Source organism: Hyaena hyaena, unplaced genomic scaffold (assembly GCF_003009895.1).
Source record: "Hyaena hyaena isolate Hyena2069 unplaced genomic scaffold, ASM300989v1 scaffold_118, whole genome shotgun sequence".
Classification (NCBI taxonomy): domain Eukaryota; kingdom Metazoa; phylum Chordata; class Mammalia; order Carnivora; family Hyaenidae; genus Hyaena; species Hyaena hyaena.
Genome location: NW_024080751.1, coordinates 1,468,529 through 1,485,979, shown reverse-complemented (window position 1 = coordinate 1,485,979; position 17,451 = coordinate 1,468,529). Strand labels below are relative to the sequence as shown.

At 67.5% G+C, this 17,451-nt stretch overlaps 1 protein-coding gene across 6 annotated transcripts in view; it reads right to left on the bottom strand.

Annotated features, from left to right (window-relative positions):
- Positions 1-17,200, bottom strand: part of LAMA5 (laminin subunit alpha 5) — a 47,529-nt gene extending 30,329 nt beyond the window's left edge. For all 6 annotated transcript variants that reach the window (XM_039237006.1, XM_039237008.1, XM_039237009.1 and 3 more), the window contains exons 1-6: positions 16,882-17,200; positions 12,485-12,637; positions 3,441-3,558; positions 2,642-2,760; positions 2,383-2,553; positions 2,185-2,282 (exon numbers count right to left, since the gene is read on the bottom strand). In XM_039237006.1, the coding sequence (XP_039092937.1) occupies positions 2,185-2,282; positions 2,383-2,553; positions 2,642-2,760; positions 3,441-3,558; positions 12,485-12,637; positions 16,882-17,172 (950 nt within the window). In that variant the 5' untranslated portion in view covers positions 17,173-17,200. The remainder of the gene's footprint in view (positions 1-2,184; positions 2,283-2,382; positions 2,554-2,641; positions 2,761-3,440; positions 3,559-12,484; positions 12,638-16,881) is intronic.
- Positions 17,201-17,451: the final 251 nt, after the last annotated feature.

The following is a 17,451-nucleotide window of genomic DNA, read 5'->3' as shown; positions in this document are numbered from 1 at the left end:
ACTCCCTGATGCCACAGAGATATTCTGCAAAGACCACAGAACCATCCAGAAGGGGCAGACAAGCCAGAGGGGCAACAGTGCAGATGACAGCCACTCTCCTACCCATCGAGGACGCCAAGTGACAGTGAAATGCTTTCTCTGAGATGAGAGAGACACAGCCATCAACCAGAATTCTAGTGGGCAGAGCCACCCGCCTAGAGTAAGGGTAAAACCACGGACAGCAGCCGCCATCACAGACCACAGATCCCTGCTGGACGGAAGCAGCACGCACAGGGGCAGAGCTCTCAGGCGCTGTGTCATCAGGGCCACAGAGCAGCTGGTTACACTTAGATCTGATAACGTACGCCCGACGCAAAGCAAGGGTCTCACCGCTACAGTAAACAGCATGGCCATGAGCTGAACACGTGCGTCCCCCCAGGACAAATGGGGACAGGGACACGGACGGACACGGACACACACATAAACACACACACACACACACACACACACACACACACAGAACCTAGCTGCCAAGGTGACAGTGTTGGGAGGGGGGCCTTCGGAGGTGATTAGGTCTTGAGGGTGGAGCCCCCATCAGTGGGGTTAGTGTCATCGTGAAAGGACCCTAGGAGCTCCGTTGCCCCTCTGCCACGTGAGGACACACCAAGAGCCGAGAAGTGGGCTGTCGTGGCCTCCAGAACAGCGAGAAGTGTGTTTCTGTTGTTGATAAGCACCCGACGATGGTGTCTTGTCACAGTTAGCCCAGATGATTAACATGGCGACAGAAACAAAACACGTAACTTCCAAATCAAAGGAAAGCAAGAGAGTGAATGACGGGCTCCGTGCAGGGCCAGGCAGGTAGTGGTGGTGACGGGGGCGGGGGAGGCGGTGCTCCGGGTGGGGGAGGAGGAGCGGGTGCTCCGGGTGGGGGAGGAGGAGGAAGAGGAGGAGGAGGTGTGGGTGGTACAGGCCGAGGTGGGGGAGGAGGCAGAGAAGCCAGGGAGGGGGGTGGAGACTATAAGGGGCAGAGCCCACCCTGGAGGGGGCAGGGGTGAGAGAGGCGGGCAGGGGTGGAGAGCAGGGCAGGCGGGAGCTCTGGGATGGCGGTGTGGGGGGTGTCGGGGCCTGTGGTGCTGGGGCAGACGCCCAGCGGGTACCTCCCCTCTGCCCCCCAGCGTGAGCTGAGCCCCATCCACACCCGCCTGCAGGTGAGTCAGTGGGTACCGACGCCCTCCCGGCAGGCAAAGGCAGGCCCGCCTCTCCTCCGAGGCCAGTCTGGCGCCTAGCAGGCCCCGCTGCCAGCTGGCTCGCGTTCCCACTTGGCACCTGACTTCCCAGGGCAACAAGTGGGGCCTGAGCTCAGCACCCAGCGCTGCCGGCAAGAGCCCAAGCCGAGGCCGCAGGGCCGCAGCGGGAGGCGCAGCAGGAGGGGCGGCCAGCGTGCGTCCTCTGCCAGGTGAACGTACCCCTGCTTCCCTCAGACCCATCAGCCGTATCCGAAGAGGCCTGGGGGGCTCGCCTCTCAGCGAGGCTCAGACTGCGAACGGGGTTGAGCCTCCCCGCCTTCCGGGCTTCGTTTGCCTCCCCCCAAAAATGGGAGTGTGGACAATGACCTGCAGAAGGCACAGCGCAGGCCCCAACCCCAATGCCTGAGGTGGGGGGGCTGCGGGATTTCAAGGCAAGGGCAGCAGCCGGGGCGGCCCGCCAGCTCCCCACGGCGGGCGGGGGTCCGTGGAGGCTCTGCTACATCCCTCGGCGCCTCTGCCCGCCCCACACCTGCCTGACCCTGCAGGGACCCCCACACTGGGGACAGGTCCGCACGTTCCCAGTCTCCCCAGAACAGGCGCGCCTGGGCCTGGGCCTGTGGCAGGGGCCGAGGTCAGGCGTGGGGACAGCAGAGAGTGATGCTCGTGCCCTGAGGGAAGGGAGGGGCCTGGAGAACAGGGAGCGCAGGCTCAGGCCCAAGGCCCGCCCGACTCCCCTGCTGGGGCAGAAGCACCCGGCCCGGAGGTCGGGACCAGAACCCCCTTGCTGCCGGCCACTGGGCAGACGGGTCCGAGCCAGGCACAGGGCACCCCAGGGAGCCGCACCCCAGTGTCCCTCTCCCTTCGCTGCATGTGTGAGCAAGCCGAGGCCGTGGGACAGCAGGTCATCCAGGGACACGGAGCTGGGAGGGGACAGGGACGGCAGGGAGCGAGGCCTCACCTGAAGGGGTCCATGGGGTCCTGGGCATCACAGACGTCCGCGTGGCCGTGGCAGACGCAGCGGCCACCAATGCTGATGTCCTTGATGCTGTAATAGTACTGCACCCATGGGCGGTGAGTGCCGCGGCCCGCCGCACCAGCCCCGCCCTGCCAGGCCCCCCCCACCTCCGGCCCCGGCGGCCCAGTGGCCGATGCTCACCCGGCGGGTGACGGTGGGGTCCCGCAGCGCCTTGCCCATGAGGTGGCCCAGCAGCGTGTTCGTGCGCAGGAAGCGCAGGCGGATGTTGGTAGCTTTGGTGAAGTCGCGCAGCAGGGGCGAGTAGGAGAAGTTCCTGGCCCCCGGGCGCCCATTCACCAAGGAAACCACGATCTGCACACACGGCAAAGGGTCAGGCCAGGGTGTGGGCCGCCACCATCAGACTAGCAGGGGCCGGCCACCGTGCTGCCCCGGGGCCCACCTCGCCGTTCTCCAGGGGCACGATCCGAGAGTACTCGGTGGAGCAGATGACGTGGTCGTCCTGCGTGATGCGCTCCAGCGTCTGCGGCCCGAACCGCTCAAAGCAGTCCCTCTTGGAGGCTGTGGGAGGCGGGCGGGAAGGTGAGGGCGGGCCCAGGGATGCTCCCCAACACCGCGGCGCCTCGACAAGCCACCCCGCCAGCCCACAGCGTTTCATGGAAGAAAGAGCGAGGCACCTGCTGAGAGAGGAACTTCCCCAGGAGGCGTGGCCTTTCCCACACCGGCCTCTCTGCAGGAAACAAGCGTCCCCCCACCCCCGAATGGCCCTCCTCACCCATCCTTGGGGGACCGTTCTCAAATGCCCTGCAGAGAACTGCCCCACCCTGCACTCTTGCCCCTGGAGTTCTGAGGGGCCCGTGACCCAGGCCCACCCAGCAGAGCGTCCCCATTAACGTGATCGGTCATGGTGGCAGCGGACAGGTGCGCCAGGGAGCCGCCAGGGCCCCTGACTGGCTCCCCTTGTCACGTCTGGAGCTGTTGAGCCACGAAACCAGTCTAGTGAAAGCCAAGATGTGGCACGAGAGACCCTGGCACCACAAGCCCCTGGGCCCAGCCAGGCCCCGCAGCAGGGACGGGAGCTGCTCAACAGGCCCCCTCATCTGGGACCTCACCCCGACGGCCCTGAGGCGCGGAAGCAGGGCGTGAGGGCAGGCCAGGCGCTCAGGGCCCGAGCGCACGCAAGGACGGCTGCCCACCCCAGGGGCCGCCCCGCCCAGCACCCACCCTCCCGGGAGACTCACAGGCGAAGAACTGCCACGGCTGGTAGGTGCGGCCAAAGTCCGTGGACCGCTCCAGCACCCAGAGGTCCGGTCTCGGGGAGTTGGCGAACTTGATGAGCACATAGGCCACGTGGAAAACCTGCAGGTGGTGAGGTGCTGACGCCCCAGGCCGCTTCCCCTGGGCTCCGGGCCCGGCACCCCGCTCGGACGGCCACCGCAGCCGTGAGTGGGACTCTCTTTCCCCACACTGGATGGATGCCGGCCCGCTCGGCGTGCGGCCCCTTGCGTCAGGCTGTGGCTGCGGAGGCTCACGTCGGGGGACACGGAGACGAAGGGCGGGAACCCACCATGTCTGACTATCCCCCCTCCTGGGCCGGGGGGTGCCTCCCCCGTCTCTGCCCAGAGGCACACGGGTCCCTCAGGCGCTGCGGCGGCAGCGGGCCTGGGGGCTGGGGGAGGCGGCACGGGGCAGACTGTCCACAGTGCCCGGCAGTGAGGCCGGCCGGCCAAGACGAGCTCATTCCACCGTCCCCGAGGCTCTGGTGGCCGGCCTGGGCAGGTGGCCAGACGGTAGCCCCAGCTCCCAAAGGAGCCTGGCCTCCTCAGTCAGCAGCTCCTGGCCCGGGGCCCCTCTCCCAGCCCCATCCCGGTCACCCCCCGCGGCATTCTCAGAGCGGCCTCAGGACCCGCTCCCTCTCCCACGGACCGGCCCACGGCCACTGAGGCCCCTGCCCTCATCGGGAGGCCCCAGTGGGGTAGACGGCCTGGAAGAAAAGCCCCTGCAGAGCTGGGCCAGGGAGCCCTCGCCAGCCCACGAGCCAGAGCTTCACAGGCCCCGGGCAGGTCAGGGTGGCGCCGGGACGCGGGAGGGCAAAGCCCCTCCCCCAGAGGCGCCTCCAATCCCTCAAGCACCAGCAGGCGCGGCAGGCGCCTGTCCCGCCCCGCCCCCCTCACAGCCTCACCCCCAGGGAGGTACTCATGTCTGTCTCTCCCCTCTTCCTGCCCAGAGAACTGCATCCCTGCACGTCCCTGATGCCTCGTGCCCCTGGGGGCTTGGTGGGGTCCCTCCTCTGTCTACTGCTCCCTTGGCCCTGCAGCCAAGCATGGCTTAGCCTTGACCCCCCCCCAGCCCCATCTAGCCCCCACAGGGCAGGCTGGTCACCTCCTCGGAGAAGCCCTCCTGACTGCAGCCCACCCATGCTGCTCAGAAGCCCCCGTTATGCAGACACGTGGGGCGGGGTGATGAAGGGGCCCCTTCCAGAGGCAGCCGTCCCACAGGGGCTGGTGGGTCCTTCTGGGCTGCGGAGCTGGACTTTTGCTGCCAGCTCCTTGGGGTGCAGCACCCGACAGGGAGTCCCCACGTCAGCACTCAGAGCCCCCAACCCTGGGCCGTGGTTCCCAGGAAAGGGCTCTAGCTCACTGAGAGCAGCCAGTGGGCTCCAGCAGCTGCCCAGCCTGTGGCCTCGGTGATGAGGCTGGGCCACCGAGACCTCCCGGGGGGGGGGGGGGGTGGCCGAGCACGCCCGCTCTCACGCCAGCGGTGCGGGTCTGCTACGCCTCCCTGCACACATGCTTCCAGGGGTGGTGTCCCTGCCCCCGCCCCAGCCACCCTACTTGCCGACGGGGTGGGGGAAGGGACAGTGTTTTCCAGGCCTCAGAGCTCTGAGGGCCAGTGAGCGCCTCCCCTCCCCCAGCCCTCTGCCCTGCAGCTCAGGAACAACGAAGCAGGCAGGGCCGCTGTCCAGGCTCCGTGCAGGGCATGTGTGGGCTCCAAGGAGGCACAGGCAGGGCAGGCAGTGGGGCTCGGACACCCCCTAATCTGCACGGGGAGGCCTGGGCACTCCGGGGGCGGGAGGTCCCACATAAGGGCAGACAGAGCAAGCAGACCGGCCACGTGGGGAGTACTCAGGGCCCCCCAGGGAGGCAGTGGACTGTGCACCAACCTCAGCAGTGGCGTCACCCACCAGGCAGGGCCCTGTCAGTGCCTGCTGTCCCAGATCACTGTCCCGGACCAGAGCACTGGGGTCCCACAGGGCGAGGCAGGGGCCCCATCAGGGCCGCCCAAGGCCCAGAGTCGACCCCCCATCAACCTGAGGCTGCTGCGGTGGTCCCGTGAGGGAAGGTGGGCACAGGCTGCTAAGAGTGGGGGGAGGGAGAGGGTAAAGTCCCAGCCCCGGGGACACGCCAGTCCCGAGTCCTGTCGTTCCCAGAAGCCCTGGAGTTTTCAGAGACAGGCCCGATGCCAGCCAAGAGCCGCCATTCCCCAGGGTGGGGGGACACAGGGCTCACCCACGGCCAGGCTCTGAGGTCATCGTCCCTTTGGCGCTGCCCATGGGGAAGGGACCGGAGTCTCTGGGGCACAGAGGCTGGGGCCCTACGCCAGCCTGGCACCTTGGCCAGCCCTCGGGCACTCCAGGGAGCCCCTACAGCAGGACATGTGGTGGGGGGATGGGGGGGTGTAAGATGCCCACAGGCTGCTCTTGAGGGGGAGCAGCAGCTTGTCCCCCAGCGGAGGCCCCAAGGAAACGAAAGGTTCCCGCCAAGCCCCCTGGGACCCACCCCCGCCTTTCCCTGAGCGAGGTCACCAGGCTGCGCCCTTCGCTGGCCGCTCCGTCCCTCCCCCAGGTCCCTCCCCCAGGTCGGCCGACGGTCGCATTTTTCCCAGCTGAGGGCACTTGCACAAATATTGATTCGAATGCACGGAGCAGGCGGGACAAGGGCGTGCAGCCCCCTGGACTCGTGCGAGACCCCTGCCTCCACCCATCCGCCGCCTGCTCACCAGCCTGTCCCACTGGGGCCCCGACAGCTGTGTCCACGGCCCCAGGCTGGAGGGGACGGAGCCGTGCACCCGGCCTTCCCCGTCTGTCCCCAACTACTTCCGGCTGCCGGGGCCGCACAACTGCCCTGGACACGACCTGGGGGCAGAAGCAGAGCCCTGGCCTCCCTGGACACAGCCCTCCCCCAGCCCGCCCGCCCGCCGGCCCAGCTCCCTGCCAACTAGGGCTGACCTTTCCCGCTGCTGCAAAGTTCTGTGCAAAAGGAAAAAATGTCTTTTAAAGCAAAAGCCAAACAAAAGCCTCTGAGTTATTTTTAAAAATCTGGCTATTCTGGGGCAGGCATGTCTCCAAGGCCGCAGCCAGACCTGCCCCCTGGCCCCGCAGCCCCTGGCCCCACCCCAGCCTGACCCGGAGGGCGTGAGTGAGCACCGCAGTTGACCACCGCCCGGGGGGTGGGGGTGGGGGGGCAGGGCAAGAGGCCCGGAGACCTCAGTGGCTGTGAGTCCCCTCCCTGGACACGGCACAGTCGGCACCAACGCGGCAAAGGTGTGGGTCAGGGCACCATGTGCCCCTGAAAGCCCCGAACGGGAAGACCCCAGCTGTCCCTGGAGGTGGCAGGGAGGCTGCACAGGGCACTCAGTGCCCAACACACACCCGGTGCCAAGGCAGTGGTGGGGGAGGGGAAGGTGCAGGGGCCAGGGCTGAGGTCCAGTCCGGACAACACAGGGAGGTGCTCTAGACCCCACCGGGGACCCCTGACGCCCCCAGGGATAGGAGGGGGGCAGAGAGTGACAGCTGGTCAGCCACCTCTTGGGTTTAGGCGCCCACATCACTAGGCGCCCAGCACGGCCCACCTCTGCCCTGGCTCATCTCGGAGCTGGGAAGACAAGCCCCTGTCCTGGGTGTGGGGGGAAACCAACCCCCCCCCCCCCCCCCCCNTCATCTCGGAGCTGGGAAGACAAGCCCCTGTCCTGGGGGGGGGGGGAACCCCCCCCCCCCCCCCCCCCCGCTGGGCTGGGCGGTGTGAATCACCTGCACTGTGTGACTCAGCCCTGGCCCCGCAGGAAGCAAGGCCCCATGCTGATGCCTGAGACATTCCCCGGACGGGCCAGGGTCCCAGGCTGTGGCTGGGTGGAGGCAGGAAGCCCCTCCTACAGCAGGCGTCCGGGCTAGCTCCCTGACCTCCTGGTCCCCCCCACCTTCAGGGCCCGGCACCCCTGGGTCTGCACTCTCCTAGGCGTGTCCACCCTCTGAGCAGAGACCCCATGTGGAAAACCAGTAACGATTAATGCCGCAGCACGGGCTGGCGCGGCCGGGCCAGGCGTGTCTACTCGAGCCCCCAACTGGGTAAATAAGCGTGGCCGTCCACACAGCGGGAACAGGGAGCGTGAAAACAGGCTATGCATGGACCAGTTCCAGGACAGGCAGGGACTGGAAAGCCACTGCCGGGAAAGAGGCAGAGCGTGGAAACACAGAAGATGCGCAGAGGCGTCAGGGCCTGACTGCTGGCCGGGGCGCCCGGTGGCCAGAGCAGCGAGGGGAGACTCCCAGGGGCTGGGGGGGCGGGGGAGGCCTCTGACAGGTGTGGGGGAGCCCAACGGCTAGAGTGCATCCCGTGTGCCCTTGTCACCTCGCCAAAACTGGGCCCAGGGGCATTCAGAGGCCCCAAGCACCAAGGCCTTGGAGGACCCGGCCCAGCCCCAGCCCAAAGCTCGCTGCCCCTCCCCCCACCTCCTCCCTGCAGCCTGGCCCAGGTCAGGCCAGATGGTCAATTCTGAGCCACAGGAAGTAGAGTTTATCCCGGCGGGGGGCCCAACCTAAACAGTTTAGTCTCGTGAGCCACGCTGCTGGGGACCAGGGCAAGGGGTTTGTTTAAAAGCAGAAAACAGAAGGCCTTGGGGCCATCAGGGCCTGGACAGGAGGGCGTGTGGGGCAGCAGGGAGGCGTGTGTGCCTTGTGCTGGGTGCTGGGTGGCTGTGTGCAGGCGCGGTGGCAGTGAGCTGCAGCCCGGACCTGGGCGCGGCCGCCCCTCTGGCCCCATGTCCTCTGAGCAAAGAGTCCTGCTCATTCTCAGGATGGGGGACTTGTATTGGAGAAGGGGGTGTCTACCCCAGGAGCATCACCAGGACCCCCTCACTGTCCTCCCCCAGGCAGCCCAGCTCAAGGGGCCCTGTCCGGACCAGCCCGCACCTGCCTGGTTGCTGGACTCTGTAACCAGAGCCCGGCCAGCCATGGCCACACTTCCTGCCACTTCCCTTGAACGACCCGCTGACACTCCCAGGGTGCTGGCCACGTGGCCGAGTGCCCAGCTGGGCCAGAAAGCCAGGCCAGCAGGCACCCGGGGACCAGGAGGCCTGCCAGGGGAGCCCCGAGCCGGCCGGCCTCCGAGGGCGTCCTGCCCAGAACTGGGGCGGCCAGAGCCTCACGGGGGGGTCCCAGCAGCCGAAGGGTCAGGCGGGTGCTCTTGTCCCCACAGTCAGAGGAGGGGACAGCCCGGGAGGCACGGAGGCCGTGTGGCCCGGCTGTGCCCAAGCCCGCAAGTCCTCTAGACACCAGTAACAGGGTCTTGGTCGCTCCACACTGGCTCAGTTTCCCCAAGTGCCCACGGAGAGCTTGCCCACCAACGGCTGGCAGTTGCGCCAAAGTTTTGTTCCTCACTCTCCCATCTGGTGGGTGGCGCCCTCCCTGTCCCCCCACTGCCCCCAAGGAGGGCACAGGCTCCTCGCCCTGGCATTTCCAGTCCCAGCACCTCTGGCCTCACACCCTGGCGCTGGCCCCCATCCCCCGCACCGTTACCCCGGCCGTACCCCTCAGGGCGGGTACGAAGGGCTGACCTGCCCCACCTCAGGACAAGAACGCAGCCAGACCGGGTGTGCCCCGCTCCTTAAGACCACTGGGCTGTGGGGGAGGGGCCCGGGACCCCGAGGCAGGGTCCCTGGAGGGGACAGGGCCCCCGAGTCAGGAGCTACCCTGCGGTGCAGCCCGGGCAATCGGAAGATCCGCCCTGCCCTGGGTTCAGGGAAGGCGGAGCCTCAGGCAGGCAGAAGGCCCCCTGGGAAGACCCCCAGGCTGGTCACTGGGACCCAGGAAAGTGCCAGGCGTAGTCTCCCTGTACCCTTCGGAGCAGGCCCGCTTCTGAGGCTGGTGGCCTACGAGGTCCCACCACCAGCTTGGCTCTCTCGGGTCTGAGAGTTCCCAGCCAAGGTCCACAAGGCGAGCAGGGCAGGGAGCTAAGGCCTGGGCCTCCCCACCCCCTCCCAGCCAGGACTTTGCTCCCAGAGCCTCAGTTTCTCCATCTGCAAAACGGAAAGGAGGAGGGTCCAACCGGTCGCCCTCTACCGTGACACGGGAAAGACCACACGAGGGTGCGAAGTGACCAGGGAAAGAAGGAGCGGGCTCACCTGGTCCTGGGGGCCCCACTGCCTCCAGACAGACGGACGCTGCAGGGCAGGGATGGAGCCCCGCAGCCCTGCGCCCACCCTCATGGCCAGAAGCTATCCCGCAGCCCACTGGCCCCCTTGCCCAGTTCTCCAGGAGCAGGAAGGCCTCCCGATGCCCGATGCCAGCTGCCTCCTCCCCCTTCCCAGGGTATCCGCTCCAGATCCCAGAACAAAGGCTGCTGGCAGCCTGCCACAGGGGGTGTGCCCAGCCCCACTGCCCGCTCAGCCCTGCTTCCTGACAGAAGCCCAGCCCCACCCCACTGCCTCGCCCCCACGGCGGAAAACCTGGAAGCGTCTGCCCCTTGGGCCAAGCCGGTCACCCCATCCGCCCCAGGGAGTGCACTCAGAGGGCCCTGCCCTGAGGACATCCTCAGTGTCACTAGGCACCAGCCACTCCATCGCCAGGCAAGGGGGGGCCTCGAGGGCTCCGACCTCAGGTCACTGTGAGGGCCATGTTCTAGGTCTACTCCCCAAAACATCTCCCCGGGAGCTCCAGCCCCTGCTGCTCTGCCCTCCAGAGCCTTCGCTCTAGATGGGGCTCCTCCACCCCCAACGGGGCACTAATGGCAGGGACTGCTTTCTGTCCCCAACCACAGCCAGAAGGGCACCCCGGAGGGACCCAGTCACTGCTCGATGGCTCAGGGAAGAACAGGCAATGAGCTCCCTTTCCAAAGAGGGAAGGTGGCGAATTCGGGAATTTCCTCCAGAATTCTATCTCCACTGGGAAATATCCCCAGGAAAGAGATCTCTTACCCATGAAGTTAGAAAGAAACTGGGTTCGTCTGCCCCATCCAACCCCAAAGCACTTTATCAGGCAGGATCTGTCCTCCCGTCTCCCAACCCACGCCAGGCTGGCAGTCCTCTGGCCGCACCAAGACGGGGGCTTTGGTGGATTTGTCCGCAGTCAGTAAAGGCAGGCGGAGGAGAGAGGGAGGCGTGGGTGGGCGAATGGATGAGTAGGTGGGTGGATGGATGGGCAGGTGATGGGTGGGAAGGTGGGTGAGCAGGTGGGTAGATGGGTGGGCAGGTGACGGGTGGGCGGCTGGGTGACAGTGGATGGATAATAGATGGATGCATGGACGGGGTGGGTGAGGGGGTGCATGGGTGCGTGGAAAACAGAAAGGGAGGGGAGAGGAGGAAGAGAGAGAAGAATGGCTAGGTGGATGGGTGAGTCAATCTCCCCCAAACAGCTGGAAATGACCGTCCTCCCTCTGTGTCATTTTACAGTTGGGGAAACTGAGAGTTGGAGAGTCCAGATACACACGTGGTGAACCCTCTTGCTGGCCTGGACCCAGTCCGCCAAGCAAATGTACCACCAGCCTCATCAACTCTGTCCCATTTCACAGATGTGGAGGCCAAGGCTCAGGGGCCACAGAGCCCAAAGGGGCCAGAGCTGCAGGGTGTGGGGCACCGTCCAAGCTCCTCCTCGGCCCCACTCACTGTACCTCAGGTAGACATTGTGCCCACCTGCTCTGCTCGGCCACCCGGGGGTTGCCATGGAGACCGTGCCGCTGTGCACCCAGCTCGGGGCCTCCTCCCTCCCTCCCCAGCCGGGTCTGTCCCCCGGAGGAGGAGGAGGGGCAAGAATATGCCAGCTCAGCACAGGTGCCTCTGACTCTGGGGCGGAGCGGCCTCCACTTCCCCGCCCTCCCTCCTGTGGACCCCAGGGCAGTGCCAGAGAGAGGAGGATCCCAGGGTCCCACAGGCCCCTCCCAGGCCGCTTCCAGGGGACAGGAGAGCACAGAGGTTGTAGAAACCCAGTGAGCTGCAGGGAAACAGAGCAAGCCCCCTGCAGACCTGGGCTGGCTACCGCCACCAGCCCCAGGGAAACACGGGCAAGGAGCCCTTTAAGGGGGCCGCCCCCTACCCACCCCTCCCCCAGCATCCCCTTCCCCGGCCCACCCCTCCCCCTGCACTCTGGTTGCTTCTCCCACTGGAAACGCCAGGCCACCTGTTGGGACCTGACCTACCTCTTCACTGCCTGCCTTCCCCTGGGCCAGGCCTGCAGGCCTCCAGGCTGGGGGCAGGAGGTAACCCCAACGTACCCCAAATCTGCCCACGGGACCTGCCCTTCCAGCCACTTCACCACCTCTAACATCATCAGGGTGACAGCGGGGCAGGGGCTCAACCAGGACCAGAGACCCACCCACCAGGTCACACACCGGGATGGGCAAGGGTCTGCAGGCTCGACCTCATGGCCCAGACCTGGGGTAGACCCGGTGTTCGCTGCTTCCAGGCTCGGGCTCATCCACCTGCCCCCTCTGAAGCCCCAGCGGCGACAGGACTGCTGGCCCATTTCACAGGCAGGACCTCAAGGCCAGGCACCTGACAAAGTCGCACATGGAGCAGGACACAGCCTAGGGGGTCTGACCCAGCCCAGAGCCAGCAAGTGGGGTCTGTGGGTCACAAGATGTGCCCGGCTTCCCCCTCCCCCCCCACAGGGGCCTCCAAAGCCAAGGAGGGCCAGAGCCGTGGCCTGAGTGCGCACCTAACCCCAAGGTGGCCCCCACTGCAGCTCAGGTATCCCAGGAATGTCCACTTCCAGGGCCTCCTCCCACAGCCGCCAGCCAGAGCCAGGCTCCAGGCAGAGGAATTCCTCTGAGTAAACACCAGGCGCTCCTCCGTGCCCCTCCCCCCGTGACCCCTGGGGAGCCCCCTCCCACCCTCCTCCCTCCCTGAGTGCAGCCCGGATGTTGACAAACAAACAGAAGCCCCCATCCCCCACCCAGGCCTCTGCCAGCATGGGCCTGCAGCCAGCAGCCACCTGTGCCCAGCCCCCCAGGGGCCCCACCCGAGCTCTAGCCCGGCTGCAGAGGTGGGGGTTACCGGGGCACAAGAGGGGCCCTACCTGGCCCAGGTCCAGCGTGACGTTGACCTCGTTGTACTGCAGTCCCCGGGACAGCGGCGGACTCTGCCACCAGCGCTCCGTGCCGTCGATGGCGTTGCTCACGGGGTGCGCCCTGTTGCTGTGTGCGGCCGTGCAGATGTCGCAGTACTGACCCTGCGGGGAGGGGGCGCTCAGACGGCCAGTCATCCTCCCAGCCACCAACCTGCCGGTCCCCGTCCACCCGGCAAACGCCCGCGGAGCGCCTGCTCCGTGCTGGACTCAGGGCACCTGGCTCATCGAGACCCAATCACACCCCTCTCCGCAGCAGCACCCTCCTAACGTGGGGAAATCAGTGTGGGCCTCCCTGAGGAGGCGGATCTGAGGCCTGCGCTGTAAGTGGAGTGTGCATTCCAGGCCCCAGGCCGGGGTGACGTGAGGGGTAAACAGCAAAAAGACGGATGCAGCCGGAGCTGAGGGGAAGGAGGGCCGGGCAGAGGGACGTCACACCCCCGTACAGCAGGGAGGCGGGTGGGGGGGCCCAGGACGCCAGAGCCAGGCTGCCTCCCCAGCTCCACTGCCGCCGCCCCCCCCAGGCTCTCACCCGGAGCCGGGAGCCTGGATTAGGGTCTCCAGAGAGATGGAATTAAGCCATTCCGGTGGCCTGTGGGGAGAGGCTCCAGAGTGCAGGCGTGCGGGCAGCCGGCGGGCGAGGCCTGGACCTCCTGGCTGTGCCGTTTCCGAGCCCCTGGGACGAGGCCAGCTCACGGCATGGGGAGCCTCAGTGTCCCCATCCAGAGAGTGGGGCTAACAGCGGCACCTGCCTGGGCCACAGCACGATTAACAGATCCCACATGGGGCCCGGCAGCTGCTCCTGTCACGGTCCAACCACCTGCCGGGGGCCTGTCCTCTGGGGGGACAGAGGCGTCCCTGTCAGGGAGGAGCAGGTGCCAGGAGCCTGGGGGGGGTTGGTGGCGTGCAGAGCTGGGCCCTGGCCTCAGGCCGAGTGGAGGCCCCACCCCCACCCCAGAGGAAACCAGACCTGCCATCCCTCGGCACACAAAGGCGCCCTCTGGGACTTGGCATTGACTGAGGCCCCAGAGGCTGCGTCTGGGAAATGTGGCCGCCCCACCCCTCCCAACCTCCCCGGGGGCCAGACCTTGTCCTAGGAGTTGGAGGTGGGAGCGTGGGAGATCCCCTGCTCCCCCACTCCCAGGCCTGGCAGCCACGGAGAGCCCCCCAGCCGCGCCCCTGCCCCTCCTGGACACGTCCGCTCCAGGCCCGTGAGGCCAAAACGCATCGGGGCCCCCACGCAGCAGCCTCCCAGCAGCCCTGGTGCCACCCCGTCTCAGACCTCGTTCCCGCCTGTGGGCTCCGGACCCTCATCTCCTGTCCTGTCTCAGCTGTCACCCCCCGCGCAAGGCCCCAGGGCTCCAGACCACCCAGGCAGCTAACCTTCCGAGCCCCGTTCATCACCCCCCCTTCCGCTTCCTATCTCAGGCCCTGAAGCTCCCGGCTGAGTGAACTCTGTTCACTGCCCCCCGCTCAGGGGCCCAGAGCTCAGCGGTGGGGGGACCACGGCCTTGCTCGCGACTGTGCCCCACGCCCGCCCCCCAGAGCGGCCACACCTAGGGCTGGAGCAGTGGCCCCCCGGAACAGTGGCGTCATCCGTGCGGGCTCTACTGCCAAGCTTGCGTGGCGCCCCCACACCCGAAGCCAGGGGAGGCGGGCAGGGCCACCGGGCTGGGTCGGTGGGCCTTCCAGAGACGGCTGCCTGTGGTCGGAGCCCCCTCAACCCAGCCCGGGAGCACTGTGTGGAAGCTGGGTCAAGAGTCAAGGAGGTCAGGAGAGTTTCTGCTCAGCCCTCCCCCCACCCCCACCGACAGCCGGTCACGGAGAGCTGAGTCTAGTCCCCACAGGAGGCTGCAGCGGGCGCCCCTGGCTCCGGGCTCCGGCTCACAGTGGACGGCGCTGGGGAAGCCAGCCTCCTCCCACCCTCCGCCGCAGAGGGTCCTGCCGGGAACACAGTGAGGAAACAGGGAGCAACATGTCCCCTCCCCATGAGTCACCACGCAGGCAGCGGAGCCCCCGACTTCCCCTGCAGGGCCCAGGGCCAGCCCGGAATTCCCGCAATGCCCACCTGAGGCCACAAGGGCCTGAATGCCAAGTTGCCCTCTGCCCGCTCCAGTGCCCACTCTGCCGGGACAGCAGCCCTCACCCCAGGCCCCAGATGGGAACCCCCCACCAGCTTCTGTGTCTTTTTCTCCAGGGGCCCTGGGAGCTGCCAGCCTGGCCCCATCCTTGGGCCTCACATCCTCTGTGACCGAACGCCCATGCTGGCACAAGACTGCGCTCTCGGGATGGACAGAAAGTGGGTGTCACCTCCCTGGCACCTCCTACCCCTGGCCACTTGGCTCCAGTTGGGGCCTGTGGGCAAGGCCCTATCGCCAGCCCATGGGAAGGCCGGGGCGGTGAGCGGGCCCTCTGCCCTGAGAGGAGAGGGCATTGGCACCGGCCGGGCCAGGGACTCGTCCGAGGCTGCATGGCTGTCCAGCCTGTGTCCGCCAGACCAAGTGACCTTCTAGCACACCTGGCGGCCTCAGAACCAGGGCGCTAACCAGCAAGGGTTACAGTCGTTCAAAAGGAAGCGTCTGCCTCTTTCTTGCAGACCGTGAGCTGTGGGGGCTGGGGGCTCACTCTGGGCCTGCTTGCTCCCCTGCGACACCACGCTTGTCAGCACTCACTATGTAACTGATGGCTTCCCCAAGGTCCCCAGGCTAAGCTCACAAACTCAGGTGAAGAAGCCTCTCCTACCGTGCCCATTTTGCAGATGAGGAGCCTGAGGCCCAGGGGGAGAAATCGCAGAGTTAAGGAGCAGAGGAAAGAGGGTTTGACCAGGGGCCCCTGGGCTGCTCCTTCAAGCACAATAAGGAAGCAACACAGGCCCCTCCCTGCAGACATCCTCGAGTTGCTGCTCTGCAGCCCCCTCCAGGTGCAGCCCCTTCCCCCAGGTGCCCAGTGAGGAGTTGGGGGGGGGGGTGCTCAGATGCACAATAAGGCAGCGAAGGCTCAGCCAGGCACTCTGGGGCAGCTCTGGGGACCCAGCCCCTTTGACATCAACCATATGTACAGGGGCGGGGGGGGGTGCTGCAGAAGGGAAACCCCAGCTTTCCACTGCCCACCTGAGCCAAATCCTGGCCTGGCTGGGGGGCTTCCAGCAGGTGGTCCGTAGCTTTCCAGGCCTCAGTTTCCCTACCTGAGATGTGGGCGTGATACCTCTTATATCAGCTGTACTGGGCTCAGAGGAGAGCACAAGGTGAGCCCAGGAGCCCAAGACAGTGAGGGCTCGCTCTCAGCCCCTCCGTCCACTGGGTACGGGCGGTGGGCAGGCAGGAAGTGCAGGGCGCCCAGCTGAGGCTCCTCCGTTCATCACCCACCCCAGCTAATCCACTCTGCAACTGCCCTCCTCCCCTCCCCCAACCTCTTCTACTGGGACTAAATGACTCAGGTTACACCAGCCCCGGGCCCCCACTCTCCCTAAGGTTCAACAGGGTGAGAAGATGGGTCTCCCACGGGGTGTCAGGGAGCCCCTGGAGCAGACCCTACCCGCCCCTGCCCCCGAAAGGGTAACCCCCAGCCCTGACCTAAGTCCAGAGCGTCTTAACAGCCCTGCTTTCCTGGCCAGGGGTCAATGCCAGGCGGTGCTACCTAACCCATTCCCCACCTACAGACTCGTGGCCTGGGTGGGCATGCCTCGCAGGGCGTCTGCAGGCGTCAGAACCACATCTCCCCAGGGAGACCAAACCCACCGACTCAGCACCTGCTGGGCAGGAACGCTGCCCCTGAGAGAGTCTGCATTCCCGTCCCCAGTTCAAAACACCCTTGTCTGCCCCCCACACACACCTTGAGGGTCCCAAGTCCCTAGATCCCCAAAGGGAACTTCACCCCCTGCTACCCGCAGTGCGGGCCTCCCGCTCTGGCCCCAAGCTCCAGGAACACCCGGCAATCCGCCGGCACCGGAGCCCCTTCCCCACCCAGCGAGCTCCAGCCTGTCCCGGGGCAAGGCAGAGCGGGCCCACCCCACCCCACAGGCAGCCTCCGTGGAGGCCGAGTCCCGCCCTCGCCAGGATCCCGGGACTTGGGGACGCCAGGGGCCCGGGACCGGTCCCCCTCCTGCCCCGCCGCCGCAGCCGGGGCCGCTGCGTCCCGCCCTCACGGAGGGGGGCGCGCACGTCTCTGGCCGGGCCTGGACGGCCGAGCCGGGGTCCCTCCCGTTTCTCGAAATGCGGAACCAGGGCGTCCGGACGGGACGCGGGAGCTTCGGTCCATACCTGGGCGCTCCCCGCCAAGTCCGTCCCCGGCGCCCAGGTCCCCGCCACCCCGCCCCGCCCGGCGGCGTCCCAGTCCCGGCCCGCGCGCACCTGGATGGTCTGGTTGGGGTCTCCGCCGGCCACGGGGCCGCCCACCAGCTTGCAGTAGAGGTCCTCGGTGGGGCGCGGGGCGCCGCGCGCTGGGGCCTCCTCGCCGCAGGTGGCCGAGGCGGAGATGCGGGCGCCCTCGGCCAGGTTGAAGTAGGGCGGGTGCAGGCTGAAGCCGTCGCCCGCCGCCGCCCGCGCCCGCGCCGCGCCCAGCAGCGCCACCCCGGCCAGGAGCAGGGGCCCGGGGAGCCCCCGCGCGCCCCCCGCGCAGAGCCGCGCGTCCGGCCTCGCCATCTTCCAGCTCCGGGGACCGCTGCGCCCGGGAGCCCGGCGGGAGTGCGGCGGCGGCCGGCCCGCTCGCCCCGCCCGCGGACGTCAGGCCCCGCCCCGGCCCGCCCGGGCGCCCGCGCCCCGGGGAAGGGGCGGGGGAGGGGCGGCCGGTGGCCTTAACCCTTCGGACCCCGGCCCGGTCGGCCTCCCTGAAGGGGCACCTGCTGGCCCCGGGCCAGGCCGTGGGAACGCGGCCCGACCACGGGCCCCCGGGGCCGGACTCCCGGTCCCGAGCGGCGCCCC